At 33.9% G+C, this 22,175-nt stretch overlaps 1 protein-coding gene across 2 annotated transcripts; it reads right to left on the reverse strand.

Annotated features, from left to right (window-relative positions):
- Nucleotides 1-530: 530 nt before the first annotated feature.
- Nucleotides 531-21,585, reverse strand: LOC117116892 (protein lifeguard 1-like). 2 transcript variants are annotated; one of them, XM_033261013.1, is made up of 12 exons: nt 21,470-21,585; nt 16,265-16,397; nt 13,185-13,223; nt 7,776-7,912; nt 7,306-7,370; nt 6,268-6,324; nt 5,168-5,258; nt 4,403-4,440; nt 2,925-2,970; nt 2,338-2,469; nt 1,783-1,830; nt 531-826 (listed from the first exon to the last, which is right to left on the reverse strand). In XM_033261013.1, the coding sequence occupies exons 2-12, from the start codon at nt 16,389-16,391 to the stop codon at nt 680-682; spliced, it is 927 nt and encodes a 308-aa protein (XP_033116904.1). In that variant the 5' UTR covers nt 16,392-16,397; nt 21,470-21,585; the 3' UTR covers nt 531-679. The 2 variants fall into 2 exon arrangements, with proteins under 2 accessions (XP_033116904.1, XP_033116905.1); XM_033261014.1 differs by lacking the exon at nt 13,185-13,223 and having other exon boundaries at nt 16,262-16,397.
- Between the last annotated feature and the right edge of the window lie 590 nt (nt 21,586-22,175).

Here is a 22,175-nt window from a genome sequence, read left to right on the forward strand (position 1 = left end):
GATATAAGATATTATTATTGAAATGTGAAAAATAGAAACCTAATAATCAGTTTAATATCACCATAATTGATAAAATGCATCAAGATTCTTTTAATTACTTTTTAGTAAACCATGTGATTAATATAAATATTAATATAAATATCAAGCATGCAAAAATGCATGGAAAGATGATTTCTTAATACCATGTATACAATATTCTTTGTTAGTATAGCTTCATTATATTAAGGTATACTGTACAGTAATGGAGTTCTATACACTTCACCGCACATATATAGAAAGAAAATAAAAACTGACCAGAAAAACAAGGCTATTCAGTATATATAAAAGGATATCAATGTAGTATCAACAACAATAACAGTAAAATCGAGAATACGTATATCTTAAATTATAAGCATGTTCTTATCTGTGCACACCAACTATTTCGCTATTTATTTGTGTATCTATGCACCTATATCAGGTGTTGGGGGGAGTAAACTGGAAATCAGCATGGTCTCATGCACTTGCGTATCTCCCAAAAATGTGCAATAACTTTGCATTTCGAAAACTATAATATGCAGGTTTCAAAAATATTATACAGAGACACTACCTTAAAAATACCAAACAATAATTATATATTCTCTTATGTCATAACCACTGAAATCAACGCCTGTCACTGATATTTGCTTCCAAACTATGAAGCTCAGTTTTTCCCTCCAACAATGGACAGGATGAAGATAAAGATGTAGACGATGTCAATGTAGAGACAGAGGGCGCCATATATGTATTCCTCAGGATCAAGCTCGTAGCGTTTGCCTCCCATTATCAACTGAGTGTCATAGGCCAAGAACTTAGAAAAAAAAAAACAACACCAAAATGTTTATGTTTCACTCTAGTGTATTTTGTTTACATATGGGGAGTTACCAAAATGATAAATATTATAATTGTCACTCAATTTATTAGCAGGGGTCCCAAGTTGGAAGAAGTCATAGCACATCTAATTTTGTTTTGCTACTTACAGTATGGTGATATCAATCTACACTGACTTCCGTGGAACAAATGATAATAAAGGGGTAATACAGTAAGTATAAACATGCAGATTAAATTGCGGAAACATTACCCTATCCAACACTGCTAGGCTAGGCCTAGCCTTACCTCGATTTAGGTTCTGTTATCACACATAAAAACGGTCGACATGATATTTTCCGTTGCTAGTATTGACACTTATGAAATATAATATTTTTTAGGAATTATTTCAAATCTGATAAAAAAATGATTCTGACCGAGATTTTGACAATTAAATAAACATATCTCAGGCCTACTCGATCGACCGCATTGTGCGATGTGCGAAGTACAAAAACTAATTTCATATAGAGAGAGCGCACTTTATTGACTGTATAAAGTATACATAAAAGCGAGAGCTCTCCAGCGGATGCGATCTACAACAACTGAATTCTTTTACGTAAAACTAAAATTTATGCCAAAATTTTTCCATTGTATGCATTTTTTTCTTTAAAAAAATTCTTTTTTAGTGAAATTTTGCCAGGAATGGTCCATTAATTTGCAGGAAATTGGCTATTTTCCGGGAGATTCTTGTCCGGTTGCAGAATGCAGGAGGCCGTCCCAAATTGCAGGAGACTAGGGACCCATGTGCATTAGCATCATCATCATCATTATATACATAATATCAGCCAACAATGGTAACAACAACAAATTTCCAGTCCTATAATGGAACAATACAATAACAAAAAACAAACTTTTTATTTCATATCGTATAAAGCAGTTATGATAACAAAGGGAACCTACCAAACTGAAAAGAACAGCTCCAAGCCAGGCATAAACAGTGTACAAGATCTAATGGAAAGACAAAGAAATGCATGACATACGTTAAGAGTAATGAAGCCAGTTTTGTCTAGGAAAATTTATTCGCGAAAAGCGAATGAGTTTGACCATAAGCATGTGGAATGGTACATTGATTAACTTTTGGTAAGAAAAGGTCAAAGGACAAGGTCAAGGATTTTTTTTTTTTATCCTCGAGTAAAAAAAAAACGAAATTGCACATCATACACAGCCTGCATATTGTTCAGTATTCAGACAGCACAGAGTAATTTATGGAGTGATTGCAGGCTGATAGTTAAGAACCTATGACATAATACAAGGTGTCTATAAACTAAAGTGAATTTGTATTTTATTATTTTATGGAAGTGGGTAGCCTTATCTGAATTGACAAATCTTCAGATGACAATTTATACTTTGTTTATCCTCAGCAGCCCCTACCAATTTCATCTAATTATATTTCTGTTAAATGCCGAAATATTTATATTTAAAACACAATTCTTGTAATAGAAGCTGTTTACTAACCTGACTGTAGGTGAAAATGGCAATGAATCCAAAAATAAAGAGAGACAAACTAAACATAAACAGAAATCCTCCACACAGAGTGAAGTCAAATTTTGTCTGCATGGAGAAGATCGTCACACCAATAGTGATGCCCTGAACATGGATGAAAAATACAAACGTTATGAGTTTTATTTCATCCACTTATTTTTAATATTCAACAAATTTCCCACTTCAAATACAGTGAAGAAAAAAAGTCAACAGGTGACAAGCACATTCTCCTGATCTCTAATTTGCTATGTATCAAGGACTAGTGCTGTCCTACTAAAGCATGTACAACAGTGTGAGGAATTAGTTGCTTAAAAATCGGATTTGAAATTTCCAACAAAGGCTCAATGGCCCAGTTAATTAAGAAATCTGCATAAACAGAAGAAGGTCCCATGTTTAAATTCCGGTTGAGGGAACTTCTTTTTTCGTACTCGCAGATTCCTCTTCTTTAACGTTTAAAATTTATATATGTAATTATAGCCACAAAACGGTTTATATTTTACCTCTATTATATCATGATTTATATTATATACTAAAATTTTAAAAAGTAGGAAGTAACATACACAAGTGATTCCAAAGGCAATCAATACGGATTCAATGTCATAGAATCTGAAAAACAATTTGAATATAAATTAAATGCTATTAAATTACATATTTTTATAATAGCATAAACTTTTATATGGAATGGAATGGATATATTTGGTTAAAACACCAAGGATAACCCAAGAAAGTCTAAAAAGACTTATTTCGAGTGGGGTCCTTCTGGTGGTTGATGGGTAGTACACCGAGAGACAATCTTCTACTCTTTTCTGAAGAGTGTACTGTGTTCTTTAACATGCACATGGGCCCATAATGTACATATGACCAGTGGCTTAGACATCTCATCTGAAATACAGTGTGCTATCGTAATTTGCATTTCAGCTCTCCAGCTGAAACATAAGGAGAACAGCGATGGAAATTGAACCGGGGACCTAGAGATCTCTCAGACTCAACGCACACACAGTGGCTACCACCAGTTTAGCTGACTGAGCTAAGCCACTAACTCTATGACATCCCAAAACCACAGTCGCTAAATGTCAAAGTGAGTAATTAGCATAAGAATGTGGCAGTATTGTATACTTTAGTACAGATAAGCCGTAATAATTTTACTCATAACTTCGGCAAAATAAAGTTGATTCTAGTATTTATGAGCCATCATTTTAAAGCTTATAATGTGGAGAATGTTGATATTAAAAACTAAATATTCTTGTTTTGGTCAGAAGGGCTTTCAATCCTTCATTGTGCATTTCACTTGTGTACTTTAATAAGCAGTGCCGTATCTAGAAGCTTGAAATTGGGGTGCTGATGGAGGGAGGGCAGGGGCGGATCCAGAGATGTCCAAAAGGGGGGGGCCGAAAGGGGAGGCCGAAATTTGGGCTGATTGAGACAAAAATGTCCTAGGGGTTCCGGGGGCATGCCCCGCGAAATTTTTGTGTTCTAGACGCCCGAAAATAACATTTTAGGCGTTGTGGGCTATCATTTTTTTCTTTCTTTTTTTTTTTTTTTATTTTTTTTTCTTTTTTTACCTCCCAAAGGGGGGGGGGGGCTTAATCCCCTAAATCCGCCTCTGGAGGGCCTGAAGGTGAAATGCGGGGGATCGATGATCAGTTGAGGAGCATTAATTTGTAAAATAAGGTGATTGTAGTTGATTGGGGGTGCAAGTTATTTGGGGGGGGGGCATGCACCCCCTGTGCACCCCCTAGATACGCCACTGTTAATAAGCAAGGCACTTTATCTACATTGCTTCAGTCTACCCAGCTGTATCAATGGGTAGAGCATCATACTCTTATTCATTTCACTGTACCTGAAACTGAGTTAAGCTCCAGAGCCCTGGGGCTCGGCATTGATTTACTTTATATATTCTGTAGATACAGGTCAATTGAAGCCCCAGATCAACTAAGCCCGAAGTCTACTCGGCCCCAGTCCAAAAACGTAATCGTGTCTATGGACAAATTAATGATATAAGATTTTCAAAATATTTATTTGGTAAAGAATTACTTACGTGGTAATCATTGCCACCATGTAGGACAATGCCAGCGTCTGAAAGAAACCATCGAATGTATACATAAATTGTTTAATATTTAAAATTGTTGTTGTTAATAAATAAAAAGTATTATATAAAATAAAAACAATAAATGGAAATGATATGGTGGTGATGATGATGATGATGATGAAGAAGACCAGACTTCATTTTTAGAGGTCTGCCAACTGAATGTGGCTTTTATCAAAATAGACATTAAATAATTCACTGTACAATTGATGTCAGCTTATTGAGAATCTTAGATGGAGGCAGTAATACAGTGCTTGTGAATTGCCTTAATATTAATCTAATAATATTTTCAAGCAATAGGGAACAATTACATGACCAACACTACATGTATGCAAAAATTCATAACCAACAGGTGTTTGGAAATTTAAGTTTGCTTGTTCACAAAATTTGTGATGAGTTTGATGGCATCAGCTTCACAGATGCACATGCAGAGGCCATTGCAAAGGTTGCTATCGCTTTATAGCATAGGAGATGATAATGATGATAATGAAAATGATGGAAGATGATGAAAATGATGACTGATTCCAAAGTAAAAATTTTAATATTAATAGTTCCTGTGTTTGTGTCCATTTTGAGGCTGAGTTCTTTAAATTTTTTCCTGATTCCTTTTATGTTACATTTTAATTATTATGTATTCTTAACTTACGACGTGTTGGTTATTAACAATCCTGATAATTTGTTAAAAATATTAAATGTTAAAAAAAAAATCTCACTTACGAAGACACTGAGTGCAACAATATTTTGAGGACTCTTTCGACGGAAAGTGGGGCAACATACGAGTGTTATGTACGTCACCAAGAAAACCGCGCTGCAAGGTAAGCAAAAGTAATTTATCATTATTTAATTATGTTTTTTAATATTTAATTCAATCTGCAATATAAAATTGTATAAACAGGTATTCCAAGTTGAATGCGATGGAAAGGCTATAATTTATCACACCCAGAATTGCAGATACAGCAATTCAAAATAGAGGTGCCCACGTGGGAAGACAAAAGTACCATGGTTGGGGCATCTTTAGATGGCTGGAAATAGCATTCTCAAACATGAATTTCAATTTAATTTATATTTTTCCCTATTCTTTTTTTAAACTTCAAAAATGTATGAAGGGAAGTTGGGGGGGGGGGTGGTAGGCTTGAATCTACTTAAATACCTGGTAGGAGTGGGGAGGTTGTCAAAGAAACTATTTTAGTGAAGAAATGAGTAAACCTGGAGATTTGTTTTTCCATGATCAAATCTCCTTTAACGGTTAAATTTCATGTAATTTGGGGACTGTGAATTCCAATAATTTAAAAATGTTGTCAGTAAAATAACAATAATAATTTTTTATTTGTCCTCAGCTTGAAAATTTGAAATTTGATGTAAACCGCTGGGGACACACGAGTGCAGCACCACCTGACTTAACTAAAACATATAGAAAATACATAGGGACACATAGTCCTTACCCGCCAAACTCTAAAAGTGAGGGTTATTCAAGTAGCCAACCCGCTCAGAACTCCAATTCAAAGACGCCCCTATGAACAAGGGTCTACTTTGCCATTAGCAGTAACATTACCTCTCAGCCAAACACCCAGCTTATTTAAAAATGATGTAATTATAAGCAAAATACATTTACAGACACATAGAAAGGGTCACAGATCCCTCGTCAGTGACGAGGACGTATCCCCATAATGCAGTTTGGGTGCTGGCTTGGAGTTCTCCCTTCCATATTTTTCGAATTACATATATTTACTTGTTTCTGCGCATAGAGACCCAACAGTATTTTGCACAGAATAAATGCATAACTTTCAACCTTTTAAAATAATACTTTTGTTACTTACTATGCCAGGTAGTACATCCATGCTCCATCAGTTCGCACCCAATCTTTGACTGGCTTACTGTAAAAGAAACGAATAACAGTCAATACATGTGCAAACAACCATTCTACAAAATATGGGTAGCGACCCAATTTTGGGTCATGGAAAAATTTTATAGGTTGCATAATCTCTTTACATTGTCGAGAATTTACTTTATAAGAACGACAAACAAATTCAGAATTACAGTAGTGTGGCATATACAGTATAGTTGTATAGATAGTATAGTTTAGATCAATAGCTTCATTTTCAATAATATACCTGTACCATCAAAACTTTTCTACTTCAGGTATGACAAGTGAATACTTGACATTTAATTTGAGTTGTGGGTTAAAAAGGTTGCAAATAATTATTTTAGCTACAAAATGAAAGATGTAGCAATATGAAATAAACCACTATATAGTGAATTAACTTACAATAATCCAAACAGGATAGAATATGAGGTAAAAATAATAATAATAATAAATAATAATAATAATAATAATAATAATAATAATAATAATAATAATAATAATAATAATGACGGCAGACTTATATAGCGCATAATGTTAAGCCCTCTACGTGTTTCACATTATCACTACCCTGGTCATTGGATTAAACGCCTATGAAATGAAAGATACGAAATGAAAGATGTAGCAATATGAAATAAACCACTATATAGTGAATTAACTTACAATAATCCAAACAGGATAGAATATGAGGTAAAAATAATAACAATAATAATAATAATAATAATAATAATGACGGCAGACTTATATAGCGCATACTGTTAAGCCCTCTATGTGTTTCACATTATCACTGCCCTGGTCATTGGATTAAACGCCTATGGAACACAAACTCAAGCTCCCTGGCGGAGTATTCCATAATGCTGCAGCAGCTACATCAGCGCATTTTGGCATTTAACCGTACCAGGTACCATACTCCCGGGTGGAGAGAATCAATGGCGCTAAAGTACCTAATTAACATTTATGAGGTACAGTAATAATAATTTAATTTATCACTCACATGAAGTACACGATTGCTGTTATCCCAAAGGTCACCAGCAGTTGGACGCTTAGGGTTATGTAAACCTGCAAAAAATAAAATAAAAACTAACTAATAACAAAAAAGTCCATTGAATAAAATGTTAGCACCTGCAGCAGAAGCACTGTTATCATCCTGTCTCTTATACACATCTAGATGTGTCCGGGGGATTTCCCCGAGAAATTTTTGTTTTCTAGACGCCCGAAAATAACCTCTGAAGCACTTTAGGAGATCAATTATTTCTTTTTCTTTCATTTTTTTTTTTGCCTTTCCAAAACTCCCCCTTCCCCTGCCCCTAAATCCACCCCTGGATCCAGGGAGGGACTTTTACAGATTGAAGATCTAGACCACCTAAGCCAACAACCATGTATGGGGCTGAGACAAGAAAATCAATGGATGGATGGCAGAAAATGGCACTTTCACACTTGTAATTGCAAATTTTTTAGTCCTACCTTGCGAATAAACAACCGTCTAACATTTTTTTCATTGAATTTAGCAGTGAAGCCACCGCTTTCTCCATTATCTCGCGGAGAGGCTGAAGCTGCAAGAGGTTGAGTATAGCTGGTAGCTTCTGGGTAAGCTGTTGAGCCTTAATACACAATTAAAAAAAAAACAAACAAACTTATATTAATGTAAAATTTCAAGCGCATCATCTGTGTCATATTCTTTCTCAATGCACTGATTCTACCTTCATTTACGCTTTCTCTTGTAACATTGTAAGTCCTGCAACTTTTTACGCACTTCCAAAATCTTAAATTTACAGATTTAAGCAATCTTTAGAACTCTGTTGCACGTATTATAAAATTCACACAGACTGTCACCGTCACATAACTATTGTTCTCAGAGAGATAAAATAAGTGCCGGTCTACAACCCTCCACCAGGGTTATGTTCGCAGGGCCAAGTCTTTTTCAGGCATGGGATTAAAAGTGGAAGATCAATGCAATACAGTTGCTGCAGTCTATAGTCACGGACCATGCCCATACATAATTCAGCACAATGAAACTGTGAGCTATACATTTTATTATGATTTAGTTTCATTTATCTGATACATCTCTCGTCTTTTGTTCATGTAAAATGCAGAGGCGTTGTTCAGTGGCGGTTCCAGGAATTTTAAATTGAGGGAGACCAGGGAGGAAACTTCACAGAAGATTTGGAAATGCCACTCTCATTTTCAGACATAAATTTAATTATAACTTTCCTTTTTACTCAATTTTGTTATAATATTGAAAAAATTAGGGGGAGGGGAAGGACCGTTTTGCTTCCCCCTCCTAAATCAACCACTGTAGTTGCTCTTTCATCATACTATATTTTCTTTGTTATGTAAACCCCAAAGTGTTGCTGTTGCTCCCATTGTAATATTCTTATCTTAAATTAAGAATACAATATTATGATTTATGACAACAACAGTGGCAATAATACTAAATTAATCATAAATCATAACATTTTAGTATGTTATTAGATAAGAGAAATCTATTCTGTTAGTACTAGTAACAATGATAAACCTTTCCAACTCTTTAATTGGCTTTAAACTTAAAGCTTGTATGTACCTTAGTTACTGTAGCCTGTTTGAACATTATGATTTAAGCAACAGCAACAATATTAAAATTATTTAATATTATTTAGTAATGCAAACTATACCACCTTCTGAGCTGATCATTGTAGTATGTTATTAGATAAGAGAAATCTATTCTGTTAGTACTAGTAACAATAATGATAAAACTTTCCAACCCTGTAATTGGCTTAGCTTATAGCTTAGTCACTGTTGGCTGTTTGAACATTATAATTTAAGCAACAGCAAAATTATTAAACTATTTAAAATGTTTAGTTATGCGAAATGTACCACCTTCTGCTCTTATTATTTTAGTATGTTCTTAGAGAAGAGTAATCTATTTTGTTAGTACTACATTAGTACATTTCCCACCCTGTAATTTGCTTATCTAAAGCTTATACTGTACTGAAGCTTAGTTACTATAGCCTGTTTAAACATTATAATTATGCAACAGCAACAATATTCAATTATTTAATATTTTTAAGTTATGCAATTTAACTTACCACTTTCTGATCTTAGCATTTTAATATGTTCTTTAATAAACGCAATCTATTTTGTTAGTACTAGTTACAATAGTAATGATAAACCTTTCAAATTGGCTTATTTAACGATTGTAGCTTAGTTAACATAGCCTGTTTGAACACTATGATTTAAGCAACAGCAACAATACTAAATTATTTAAAATTGTTAGTTATCCTTACCATCTTAGCATTACATTTTTAAACATGTAGCCTGTTTGTTCAAAACTGGACAGCGAGTCAGCCTGTCTGTCCCATTAATTCAATATCATAAATCAAATGTTCTAGAATTAATATTTTAATGATAAAATCTTAAGTGGAATGTTCTTTTAGGAAGCTAATTCAAATTAACAGAGTATCCAGACTACAGTTAACAAAATCCTGTTTATTCATTCATATTTTTTTTTATTAGGAAAAATTACTCTACTTTACTATTCAACCATAAAACCTGGAAATCATAATTAGATTTAACTTCCTGCAGTGTTCTCCCTAGCATCATGGGCAAGAATCATGGTAAGTGTTAAGCCCACTATAGTTGGGACTGACACAAGGTATTTTCAATAAAAATTTACGAGGCATTGAAATGTCCTAAATTGCACTTTATAAGAATATATAAAAGCAGGGAACAGTTTTAAATAATTTAACTGTACCCTGATAAAAGCATCATGGAAAATGTTCCAAGAATAATGGCCAACTGTCAAGTACCATGGGGAAATCCCAAGCATCATGATACTGTACCATGATGCTTCACAAGGGCCTGGGGAGAACACTGTCCTGCATTCTTAAAATTGTGCGGACAGGAACCACTTTCTGCAAACCTCTTTCATGGAAGGGGTTGTTTCAGTGTTTGAGGTTTGGTCTCCCAATTTTGATGTCAGGGGTGGAATCCTAGTTTCCTTTTAAATAATGAGTTCCCAAAGGAAATTCTGTATTGAGGTACACAAACTATTAGTACAATCAAACCAATGAAGAACACATACCAGTAAGCTATAATGTCAAGGTGGTACAGTTACAGTAGCAATGAGGTATAATACCACCAAAAAAAATTAAGTACATAAATTATAAGGTACTAAAAACAGTACAGATAAATACAGTATGTACACATGCCTAGGAAGAATGGTAGCTGTAGAAAACTAAGGGTGAGTGATGATAGACATTTTAAGAGTTAGTGGGTGATAACATTGGTAAATAATAATAAGACTAAGAATGGATTTTAAGGATAGAAAAGTGAGTTAATAAGGGTGGGTGGAAGGCCATGAAATTAGCTTTAGTCGAAGTGGAAAACTTCAAGGCGGGGTGGCCCCGCCCACCATACCGTATCTACATCTGTGCATGTCATATGTACATTATTCAGGAATAAATTTTAATGAATGATTGATTGTATTGTAGGACCATGAGTTACACATTAAGTACAGAAATAGAGAGGTATTGTACTAAGGAGATTCTGGGCAAAAAAGGTACAGCCCATAGGAGGCACAGTACAATACAGCACCAATAAGGCACAGTACAATACAGGCACCAATAAGGCACAGTACAGTACTACAACACCACTGAGGTACAGTACAGTTCCAATGTGGCAGAGTACAGTACTGCACCAATCAGGCACAGTACAGTACCAACGGTGCACATTACAGTACACCACCAATGGGGTAGAGTACAGTACACTACCAATGGGGCACAGTACAGTATAGCACCAATGAGGTACAGTACAGTATACCACCAATGGGGTACAGTACAGTACACTACCAATGGGGCACAGTACAGTGCACACTACCAATGGGGTACATTACAGTACACCACCAATGGGGTACAGTACAGTACACCACCAATGGGGTACAGTACAGTACACTACCAATGGGGTACAGTACAGTACACCACCAATGGGGTACAGTACAGTACACCACCAATGGGGTACAGTACAGTACACTACCAATGGGGTACAGTACAGTACACCACCAATGGGGTACAGTACAGTACACTACCAATGGGGTACAGTACAGTACACCACCAATGGGGTACAGTACAGTGCACTACCAATGGGGTACAGTACAGTACACCACCAATGGGGTACAGTACAGTGCACTACCAATGGGGTACAGTACAGTACACCACCAATGGGGTACAGTACAGTACACTACCAATGGGTACAGTACAGTATAGCACCAATGAGGCACAATACTAAAGTGGTGAATGACCATAAAGTATCATAATCCAAGGCAGCTGTATTTTTCATATTCAAATTGATATACCATATCTATTACATGCTAATTATTTCATATAAATACAAACATACTGTAAATGTAAATGAAATATAATAGTATGACAACGTGCTTTCTACAAAACTGCTATAATTAAAAAATTATTTAAAAAAAAAACAAAAAAAACAAACATTTTAAATAATAAATCATAACTTCATATACAATCATGGGTTTCTTCAACACATGAAGTGAAAAATTATAATGATTTGGCACGGCAAAGAACTACAGATAAAGCGTTGTCCAGACTATGGCATTATTTTACAAAAAAAAACAGTTGTATGCCCATATATAGTCATGAAATACCTATATATGGTCACGATGTGATGTCATCATGACCATATTTAGGCATGTCACATGTTTTTGTCAAATAAAATTTGATAGTTTGGACAGGGTGTAAATAGCAATACATATAGCATTTTGTGAATCAAAGCTTGATAAAATATTCATGAGCAATAATGAATATTCATGTATTAGCATTACAACAATTAAAAAGAAACAGATGATTGACAATTGACAATCAAATAACATTGTATTTTAGAACTGACTATTATTTAATATCATTTATTAATGTTATAGAATGCTATATGAGATTTTAATAAGTGTTGTTGATAGAAATTTGTAGTCAACACAGTTGTTTGGATGAAATAGACTTTAATATTATTTATTAATATTATGGTAATTAATATTATTAGATATTATTTAGTGTTGAAGTAGAATTCTGTAATGAACACAATGTTTATTTTAACAACCATGTTTTTAACCTTAAAAAAAAAATTAATTGATGACAATGTAATGGTCATGTTTGTAATTTATCTAGTAATGTAATCTTTAAATTCAGTCGGCTAATCTGGCAGCCAATCCAATCCTAACACAATACAGTATCCTGCCATGTCAAATGTTATATACACAAGAAATGAATGGATGAATGATTGATACAATTATATCTTAAAAAATTCACAAGTTATAATTCATAATCCACAATACCAAGAAAATTTATAATTTATGGATATTTATCAAATGAATTATTCATGACAATGAATCTGAAAGTGAATAATGTTGAGTCAGCAGCCTCAACAAATATGAGCCATAATGGTATAAAGGTAAATGTATGCTGGTCAGTTTCCTATTAAATACAGCAGGCTGTATGATCAAGATGGTGATAAACATCACTACAGTACATTATTTCACTGATGTGATTTATACTTGACAAAAATGAAAAGTCAGATTTGGGGAAAGACAACTGTACAATAGTCTTATTTACAGTACAACAGCAAATGAGTTTCATGAAATGTTGTGACTTAACATGTCTGTTGAAAATGTATAAAATCATTATTAAAATGCCTACCAGATGTCAGTATGCTTAATTTAGATTTAATTCCCAATGTCAATCATCACTGAAACCAATAATAAAAATAATATAAAATAATAAAAATAACATAAAATAATAAATATAAAAAAGTGGCAAGATAGTTAGATGCAACAAGCTGTAGACTAAAATAAAAAGACATTTAGACTTGCAGTGAGAAATTCCTTACCTGGTTGTGCCATGGGTGGGTAGGCAGGGTTGTTACCATGTGTATAAGAGACAGGCCTTATATGTGTATACATACATAAAAAAAATTGAGTAGTTGACCAAATCCAATAAAAAGACCACTTTTGTGTGGTCCCAAATTTAAAATTTGTCCTTTATTTTGCTTTTATAATTAGAGACCAAAGCTGCTAAAGACCATGGAAATGCTGGTCTCAAAATGGTCCTTAATTGGAGGGAGACCTGTACAACATGTACTAGATAAAAGTTCAAGTGCAGTATATACAACTTGATGAATGTTCATTCATAGTATTTTATTTTATTTGATGTTAAATTATTCAAAATTTTATTATAGTAAATTTAATTTTCAGACAAAGTAAAATAACACACATGTAGCATATACTACATTAAACAGGCTTGACAATGTTTTTCGAATGTACAGTTTCAAACTCCTGTGAAAACAAATCTATAATTTATAAGTAGAGTGAAGTGAAAAACAGGGGACCTCCTACGTCACCTATCGCATTGTTCAATTGATAAATGCAATTAGTAAAACTCATGTATTTTACCACAGCATGGAGTGCCTTCCAGAAGAAACAATTCACAAGATTGTTGCATGTGCATGTGTGACACTCTCAATGCCCAAAGTCACATGACTTTGAACACTAAATTGTTTATTGAACTACATAATATAGTATGTCAAACAATATATTGTATTATTGTAATCTAAACAATAAACTAAGGAAAACATTGAAATAATATCTAATATTCAATGCAAAGTGCACTCCAGAATGGCTCCATAGTTTTATAGAGCCTTCTGCAAAGATCAGAATTGTATTTATCGTGTTTGCTATGCAAAGTTTTATGGTGTTACTTTTTCTTTAGGTTTATCAAGATTATTTGTATTTAAAGGTCTATAATAATTTTTCAGAGGATATCGATATTCATGGTATTAATTTGGACGATATACAGTAAACAAAGTACTGTAGCAAATGTTTCCTCAAAATGAAGCTGTGAACCCATTCCCCTCTGGAGCAGCAGCAGACGTGCAGTAATGGTAGGTGATTGCTCCACCAGCTTGTGTTAAAAAATGGGTTTCCCTTGTGACAACGGCTGTATCTGTCCCAAAAGTTAAGAATGCTCTGTTACTATTACTGACCTCTGACCTATTTCCTAAACTTGTGTTCTTGCCAGGGTACTAAGAATAAATTTGATTTTATTTAGACGATTTGGCAGTTAAAAAAAGCTTCCTCATCCGATTAATCTGTTAGCCTCATTAACGCAATGAGAATGCTGAGAAGGCTGGAATGTTAACCTAACGTATAATTCTCGCATACTATAAGACGACCCCAAGTTTAAAAAGATTTTTGGATGCTTTTTGTATGTCAGGCGTATAAAACAACCTACCTGTTTGAACATCAGAATTCCTGTTATTTGGTGTTATTTATGGTTAAAAGGGAGTCAAATGTAGGGAAAATCTTCCAAATACTGTAATACCATTTAATGGGCTTTTAATGTACTCCTAAGCCATTATGCATATATTTCTTGCTTTTTCTTCACTCTCTGATGTTCAGTGTCTTTTTCATCTACTGTAGATTTACAATTATTTCTTTGCCTACCTGGGCGATTCAATATTATATGAATACAAATAGTAGCAATTATAAAAAGAACTCATCTAGAATCGTCCTAGTAATATGTATTAAAATAGCCTGTCGCTAAGCTTAGATGGAGTAATGCACCTGGCACGCCATCACAAAGTTAGTTTAGAGTCTACGTAACGAACACGCACAAGGTTCATAATTTCAAGACTGGGATATTATGTACAGTACCTAATTATGCTAAATCAATTTTTAAAATCGGTAAACTTCTCCTTTAATAGATAATACTAAGCATTTTGTTCCATAAATGAATTTCCAATTTTAATGTTACTTTTACTTTTTGTCTTGTGCTAATGCTTGGTTAATGTTTTAAAATTTGTTAAATGTATCATGTAATTCAGCCTTGGATGCAATTCAGATGAAATGAAAGAAAGTGAAACTGATACGTTCTGTCAAAAAATGATTGTGAAACCCTCCAAATTGTCATATTATGGTTGGAAATGTTTTTAAGAATCAATCTGCGGATATTACATCACCCTCTTTTTGTTGTCATACAGGTAACACCAAAAACACCATCTGCAGGACCTCTAAAAGAATATTTTTTAAGTCGATATCAAAACCAATGATCTATTAACTGTGTATATAATAACTTATAAGAACCAATTTGGAATATGCCACCCGTGTGCTGGCCCGGATGGCACAGCTAAGTAACGCTTAGAACTGCAAATTCAAATTAACATATACTTCTTCAAACATAAATCTTACAATTAATACAATTAAACAATCGGATTTCATTTTAGAAAGAATGAAGGATTGTGTGAAGAAGGGCAATGCTCAAAAAGTATACACCAAATGCGTACAAGCTCCGCTTTCTGGATTTCGCTCCCCCACCAGCTGGTTATTTATTATTTTATATATGCATTATTATTACTTTTGAGAAATAAATGTTCTTTTGAACTTGAAATGCAAAATAGAGAAAAAGACCATTTATCAAGCGGCACTTTCGTACACTCTCTGATTGGTTGATAGTTTACACAAATACCAATCAAGGTAAAGCTTTGATCAGTGTCTCACAAGAGTAATTTATACATACCAAGCTTGAACATTATAACAAGATTGTGGCAGAGATTTACAACACTCCAACTATAATGTAGTTAAACTTGTCTAAGTCGAATCCAAAATGCCATTGAAAAATTGCTCAACTTAAATAAAATTTGACTTACAGTTAGTTAATTAATGGAAAACACAACGATTTGGCATGTTAAATAAGTGCAACATAAACATTATTTGAGTTATAGGCAAAGTTGACTTAGGCAAGTTTAGATGTAACCTTTAGATAATCACCCAAACAAATATGATCAATACAAGGGCTGAGGAAAAAAACAATAAACAAGAGAAAACATAAAGAGAGTAAACATAATACTGTTTCATTTAAAAACTATACAAAGGTGCAGCTATCATGTTAAAGTAGATAAAATAAACATACCATAACTTTGTGGGGGGTAAGCTGGGTCAGAATATACGCCTACAGGGGGTGCAGTTGGTTGGACTGGAGCAGGGCCATATCCGTACTCCGTCGTTGACTGTTCATAGCTGGGTGGAAGTGGCTGTGTCATTATTTTCTAAAAAAATAAAAAGAAAAATATAATGCTAACAAGAACAGAGGAAGTAGCAATGGGCCTAACTGCAAGCTTATGGTAATCAAATTTTACAAACTTTTTAAATCAATAACTCAATGACTCAAAAGTTTGATTTTAATAAAGTGAGTTTATAGAACATAGTATTGTATTTTGTGGCCTACTTAGGAGAAGATAAACAATAAAAATAATAATGTTAAATACAGTTGCATAATTAATGCAATTGGTTGCTTCATATGTACATCACTAAAGCAATCACATAACAACCATATTAAACACTTCTGCTTGTTCTGGTGCAATGGCATATCTATGGAGTGCAGAGCGCAAACTACCCCCGCCCAAAAAAAATGCTTGCACTCTACCCCTTATTATGCAACCTAGCTCCTACTCTGTTAATCATCAAGTCCCCACCACGCTCCCCCCTCTCCCACCTCCCAATTTCAAGGTGAGTCGCGTGGCAGAGTGTTAAGGCAGGGGCGTTGCTAACTACAGCCTTAACATCGGCGCTGGTTCCAGCCACTCCTTACCCAGGATTGAGTTGGTAGAACCAAGTTCTACGCTGTAAGTTATGGCTTATTCTCCTACTGTACCTATACCTACAGTATGTCACTGTGTTGTTGTATTTCCTGTATTATTTGAACAAGTGACAAATCGCCTGCAAATCTCCAGGCATCACAGAATGAATGAAAGTTGTCACTGACTTCCTGAATCAACCACAAGACAGCAATTGCTGTTTATACAGTATACGGTCCACTGCTATGGTACAGGTAAATACACTTTTGCTGAGAAGCCACCTAACCAAGGCCTAGCAATTGATTTCATTTTAACTACGAAGCATGTTCATGATAGAAGAAGAATAAATTGCTGCCATAGCCAACAGCAAGTAATTGCTATGAAACTTTTGAGAAAATTTTGTAATTACGAGTATTCATAATTAAGGCCTACGCATAAATTGCTGCAGTACTGATTAATTTGTTACTGTAAATCAAATATACTTTTATATCTGAATTTTAAAATACACTATCAATGAAGTTACTGTTACACACCTTCACTTTTTTTTTTGTAGTTAGTTTTGTAATATATAAATTATATTAAAACTATATTTTACTGTATTTCCATTTATTTGTGTATTTTATAAACATGATCAGCAGATAGCAGACGAATCAAAGTTAATGGTGATATATATGCAGTAGGTAAACACACGTGACACCGACACTGCCATCGCACGTGTTGAAAGAATGTGTGGGTCATTCCATGTCAACACACCCAAAATTTTTTAACTCAACAGACTCCGATTTTGATGAAAATTGGTCTACATGCTGGGTTTGGCATCAAACGTGCAAATCTCAAATTTTAGTAAAATCGAATCAATATTTTGGAAATAATTGGCCAAAATGGGTGTGGCTTCCAACGTTTAAACCTTAATATCTCAGCAGTGGGTTGACCGATATTCATAAAATTGGTATTTCTGAAAAGAGAATTAACCAAGGAATCTAAATCTGCCACTACTTTGGAAAATTGACCATATTTAATGTCAATGATCTTTTGACGTTCTTTTTGACCTCAAATTTGACCTTGTGGATTGCATCGCCGTGAAATATTATTTCATGTAAATCATGGACCCGGGTGTTAGCTACGACATTTAAAAAAATTGGAGATGTAATATTTCTTATAAGCAAGTAATATATAGTCAAAACTTGCTTGTCCAGGAAAAACACCAAAAATTTGTATTTTTTAACAGTCTGAATTTTTTAATAGTACTTATATATTTATTGTCAAAAAAAGCAATTTTTGGGGTTTTTCCTAGACTGGAAAATTTTGAGATTTGTGCGTTTGACGCCAAACCCAACACGTATGTCAATTTTCATCAAAATCGGAGTTGGTCGTGTTAAACCCATTGGATGATTTGACATGGAATGACCCGTGTCTGCTTTCTTCAAGAGTACCGTGGAAACCTGTTTGGTTGTGGGAAAGTTTCAGATTTTTTTCTAGTTAGGCCTACTGTAGTTACCAGGCAACTACAGTAATACAGGTAATGGGCCTTTGAAGTAGTGAGTTTTTCCAGCTTTTAAAAAGAAGCCTGAAACAGCGAAATGGTCATTGTATGTATTTACAAATCATAGTAAAACTATATATATTCCCATTTATTTGTTATTTTTCTAACATCATACAGTACATCATATATAGACAAGAAGAAAATACCATTAAATATATCACAATAAATAATTTGGGGGAAAATATACGCAATATACATCTTGCATTAACAATATTAATGCATTGGGTGCGCCAAAAGTCATGTTTTAATTAGGCCAAATGATGTGTTTAATTTCTGATTTGTCAAACTTGTATATTTTGTATTAATTTTAAAAAGTACAAAGCATAAAGAATTGCATTAAATTTAAAACCAAATGGAAAACACATCTTTTTGATTGTGCCTTTCAATATTGGAATTGTTGGAGTATGGAGAATTAAAGCACTTCTGAATAGGGAACTAGATTTGGATTGGATTGAAAGTACATAATCAAATTAATAATGTATAAATCTAATCATGTGTACGAGTTCGCCTGGGTACCAGTTCATGGCGTATGAGTTGGCATGTGTACGAGTTAGCAAACACCCACTCTGTAACAAGGTTCCAACTCTCCCAATTCGTTGGGAGTCTCCCGAATTTGTTCAAGTTCTCCCGAATTTCAAAATCCTAATTTAACGTACCGCCAGTTAAAAAACATGGAATTTGCATGATAATATACTGTAGGTTAAAAAATTATTAGGCCACATGAATGAAAATCTAATAGGTATCTTTTAAATTACGTTTATAAACCACGAAAGATGGTTGCCGCAGCATTATTATGCTGCCATTAATTTGCCAAAACAACAGTGGATTTAATTAAGTTTGTGTAAGTCCCGTGTACGTTAATAATTAATGATTTAGATGGTATATAAGCCTATTTCGTTTTATCAATTTAAAACAAACGAATGTTCATAATATATTTCGGTTTATCTATTTGAAACAAACGAATTTATATGTTGATAATCAAACCAAAGGATTTTATTATTTTCATATTACAGTGTCGATGCATGAATATGCATATATTGAAGAAGAGGAAAAAGAAAAGAAGAATGTTGATAATATTAATATACTGCCAAATTTTATTATTTTTTTCGTAATATTATTAAAGCTTACAGTATTTGATGCTTTATGTTTCGTTGTATATTATTTCTAGGTCTATACGTTCTATGATTGACTGATTTAAAGCAGAAAGTATATAAATGCCACAAAAAATCACATTATAGTATTGATGCCCCGTCCAGCAGCACTCAAAATTTCCGACTGACACTGACAAGCTGTTGACCGACTCTGTTTTTTTTTTTTCAATGATTTTGTATATTAGTTTAGAAAAAAAAAAAACATGAAATACATCGCCCTAAAATCAAGAACTTTAACTGTAAACGCCCTTCAATGAGAAGATAACAATAGAAATACACGTTTCCGTGGTTACGCTTGTATGAGATAGGGCAATACATGCCCATTCGTGCAGAACAAGTGTGCATCTAAATCACCTAATGCGAATTCACCAACTGAATTAAAGTTCAACCTGGTTTAACGAGCAATAATACTGTTATAACACACAACAGAGGTTAATGATCATAATCAATGTCTGTATTACGCTTATGTAAAATAATTATTTATAGACAATAAAACATGTCGTATAGGCCATGGCCACAAACCCTACATTATAGTGTCTGTGTAGGCGAACAACTCGGGGAACAACTACATTTCTGAACTATCGCACATGTTCGTACAATTACCATGTACAGAGATCGGAATTCCAGAGATCAAGCCAGTCGGCCATTTTCAGCATTTTACATTCTTTCCTTGTCTCCGATAACATTCCTGAATTGGCGGCGTACAAAGACTTCGTCTCCGATAACATTCTTTCTTGAATTGGCGGCATAGAAAACTTTGTGTCTTTATTCTCCAAAGAGTATCAATGGACCATACTTGGAAACGTTTCCCACAGAATTAATTGTTGCTAGGCAACTTAGTACTGGCAACTTGATACCTATTTAAGCAATTTATTTTCATTCATGCCTACAGATTTAATTATTAATTAATTATTTAAATACGGTAACCAATTAGTCACTTTTATCTAGAACGTGTAATCGTCTTGCAATGGGTACATTTGTTTAATCGTGCACTTTAATCGTACGCTTGTTTAATCGTACACATATAATTATAATGCAGGATTAATTTATTATATTACTTTATTCCAAGATACAAATTAACTTTCTTGATAAGTTACAGATATAGTTAAATTAAATTTCTTCCAAGCAATAAAGTTTCAACTTAGAATATTTTGCAGGATAAAACAATGTAGGCCTAAAACACTTCTTAACTAAAAATTATGCTATTAAAACTACTCCGTAAACAGTCAATCTTAACAATAATGTACTGAATTACATATTTAAAGGGTATTGTGTTTTTCTAAGTAGAAGTAAAAACAAACAATACTTTTTTATTTAGGCCTATACTCTTTATTTAACAAGTGCACGGCCGAATCTGATAAATAAGTTCTAAGTAATGGTTTCAAAGGTTAATAATAATATTCAATATTAGTCAAGGGGGTGACTTGGTTAGGGGGCAACTTGGTTAGGAGGCGCCTTTGCTAGGGGGCGACTTTGCTAGTGGGCGACTTGACGGGGGCGACTTGGTTAGAATCATGTCATTTTGTTCAATAATAAAATTCTAGCTTTTGCTATTATCTTGCAGCCATTTCAAATGCTAGCATATATGTACTAAAACATTTTGAATTAAAAAGGGAATTTGTTCATGCCATATTTTGCACCACACAGTGTCATTTGTGGAATGTCTGTAATACAATTCAGTCACGCCTAGTGAAGCACTACTAGTCAAGTGTAAAAACAACAATAAAAATCTTTTTTTTCCTTCAATTAATGTAAAATATTGATTGATATTCAATCATGTGATCGACTGTGATGTTAGATTTTTTTATACCAGTAGGTTTCGAATCCCTGACAGTTATTAAGTACAGTACCTCTGTTTTGCATTGTCTGTAGGCTTTGAAAAAAAATTAAAATTGACACAGTAATAAATAACTGTGTCAATTGTCTTGCTTGTCCTGGGTTTGAAGATGGGTTTGGAATGTCTGAAATTTAAATTAATATTTGATTACTGGTAGATTAAATATCTATACATTAATGGGAAAAAATGAAATTATAGCCTATAATTATTATTTTTCAGACATTTCACTCGAAAACATATTAAGTAGATATAGAGTAGATATTATTATGCAATTATAGCCAATTTCTGAAAAACAAAATAGACATACAAAACAGAGACCCAAAATGGTTTCGAGTGGGTTTCGGATAGCGTTTCTAGCTATCTAGGGGTTGAAATGTCTGCTGTATTCATTGTGCACACACCACTCTAACCTAGCCTATGTAGGCCTAGTACTAGGCCTATACTATAGCCTAGGCCCTAGGCTATGTTTGACATCTCTCTGATGGGATATGAACGGTTGAGCCGCCGACAAGTTGAGCCGCCGGTCATTTCTATGGAACGCCAAGCGTGTCTCTCAGTGAATGTAGTCGGCTTGCCCCGGATACCAGCTACATATTCTTCCCACAGTCTTGTCAGTCGTTGATTTGTTCGTATTGCCGTTCGTGATGTATAAGTTGTGTAATTGAAAGTTAGAATTTTTAATTTTATGTACTACATTTTTATAAAAATATATGAAGTTG

Source organism: Anneissia japonica, unplaced genomic scaffold, assembly GCF_011630105.1.
Source record: "Anneissia japonica isolate Jap-2015-1 unplaced genomic scaffold, ASM1163010v1 scaffold1302_len1884557_cov193, whole genome shotgun sequence".
Classification (NCBI taxonomy): Eukaryota; Metazoa; Echinodermata; class Crinoidea; order Comatulida; family Comatulidae; genus Anneissia; species Anneissia japonica.

Excerpts from the sequence above, each read along its gene's own strand:
- LOC117116892 (XM_033261013.1), bottom strand. The coding sequence starts at position 16,391 with ATGACACAGCCACTTCCACCCAGCTATGAACAGTCAACGACGGAGTAC. Across the intron at positions 7,371-7,775 it reads GACGGTTGTTTATTCGCAAG|GTTTACATAACCCTAAGCGT; the intron begins GTAGGACTAAAA and ends TATTTTTTGCAG. Across the intron at positions 1,831-2,337 it reads CCATTTTCACCTACAGTCAG|ATCTTGTACACTGTTTATGC; the intron begins GTTAGTAAACAG and ends TCTTTCCATTAG.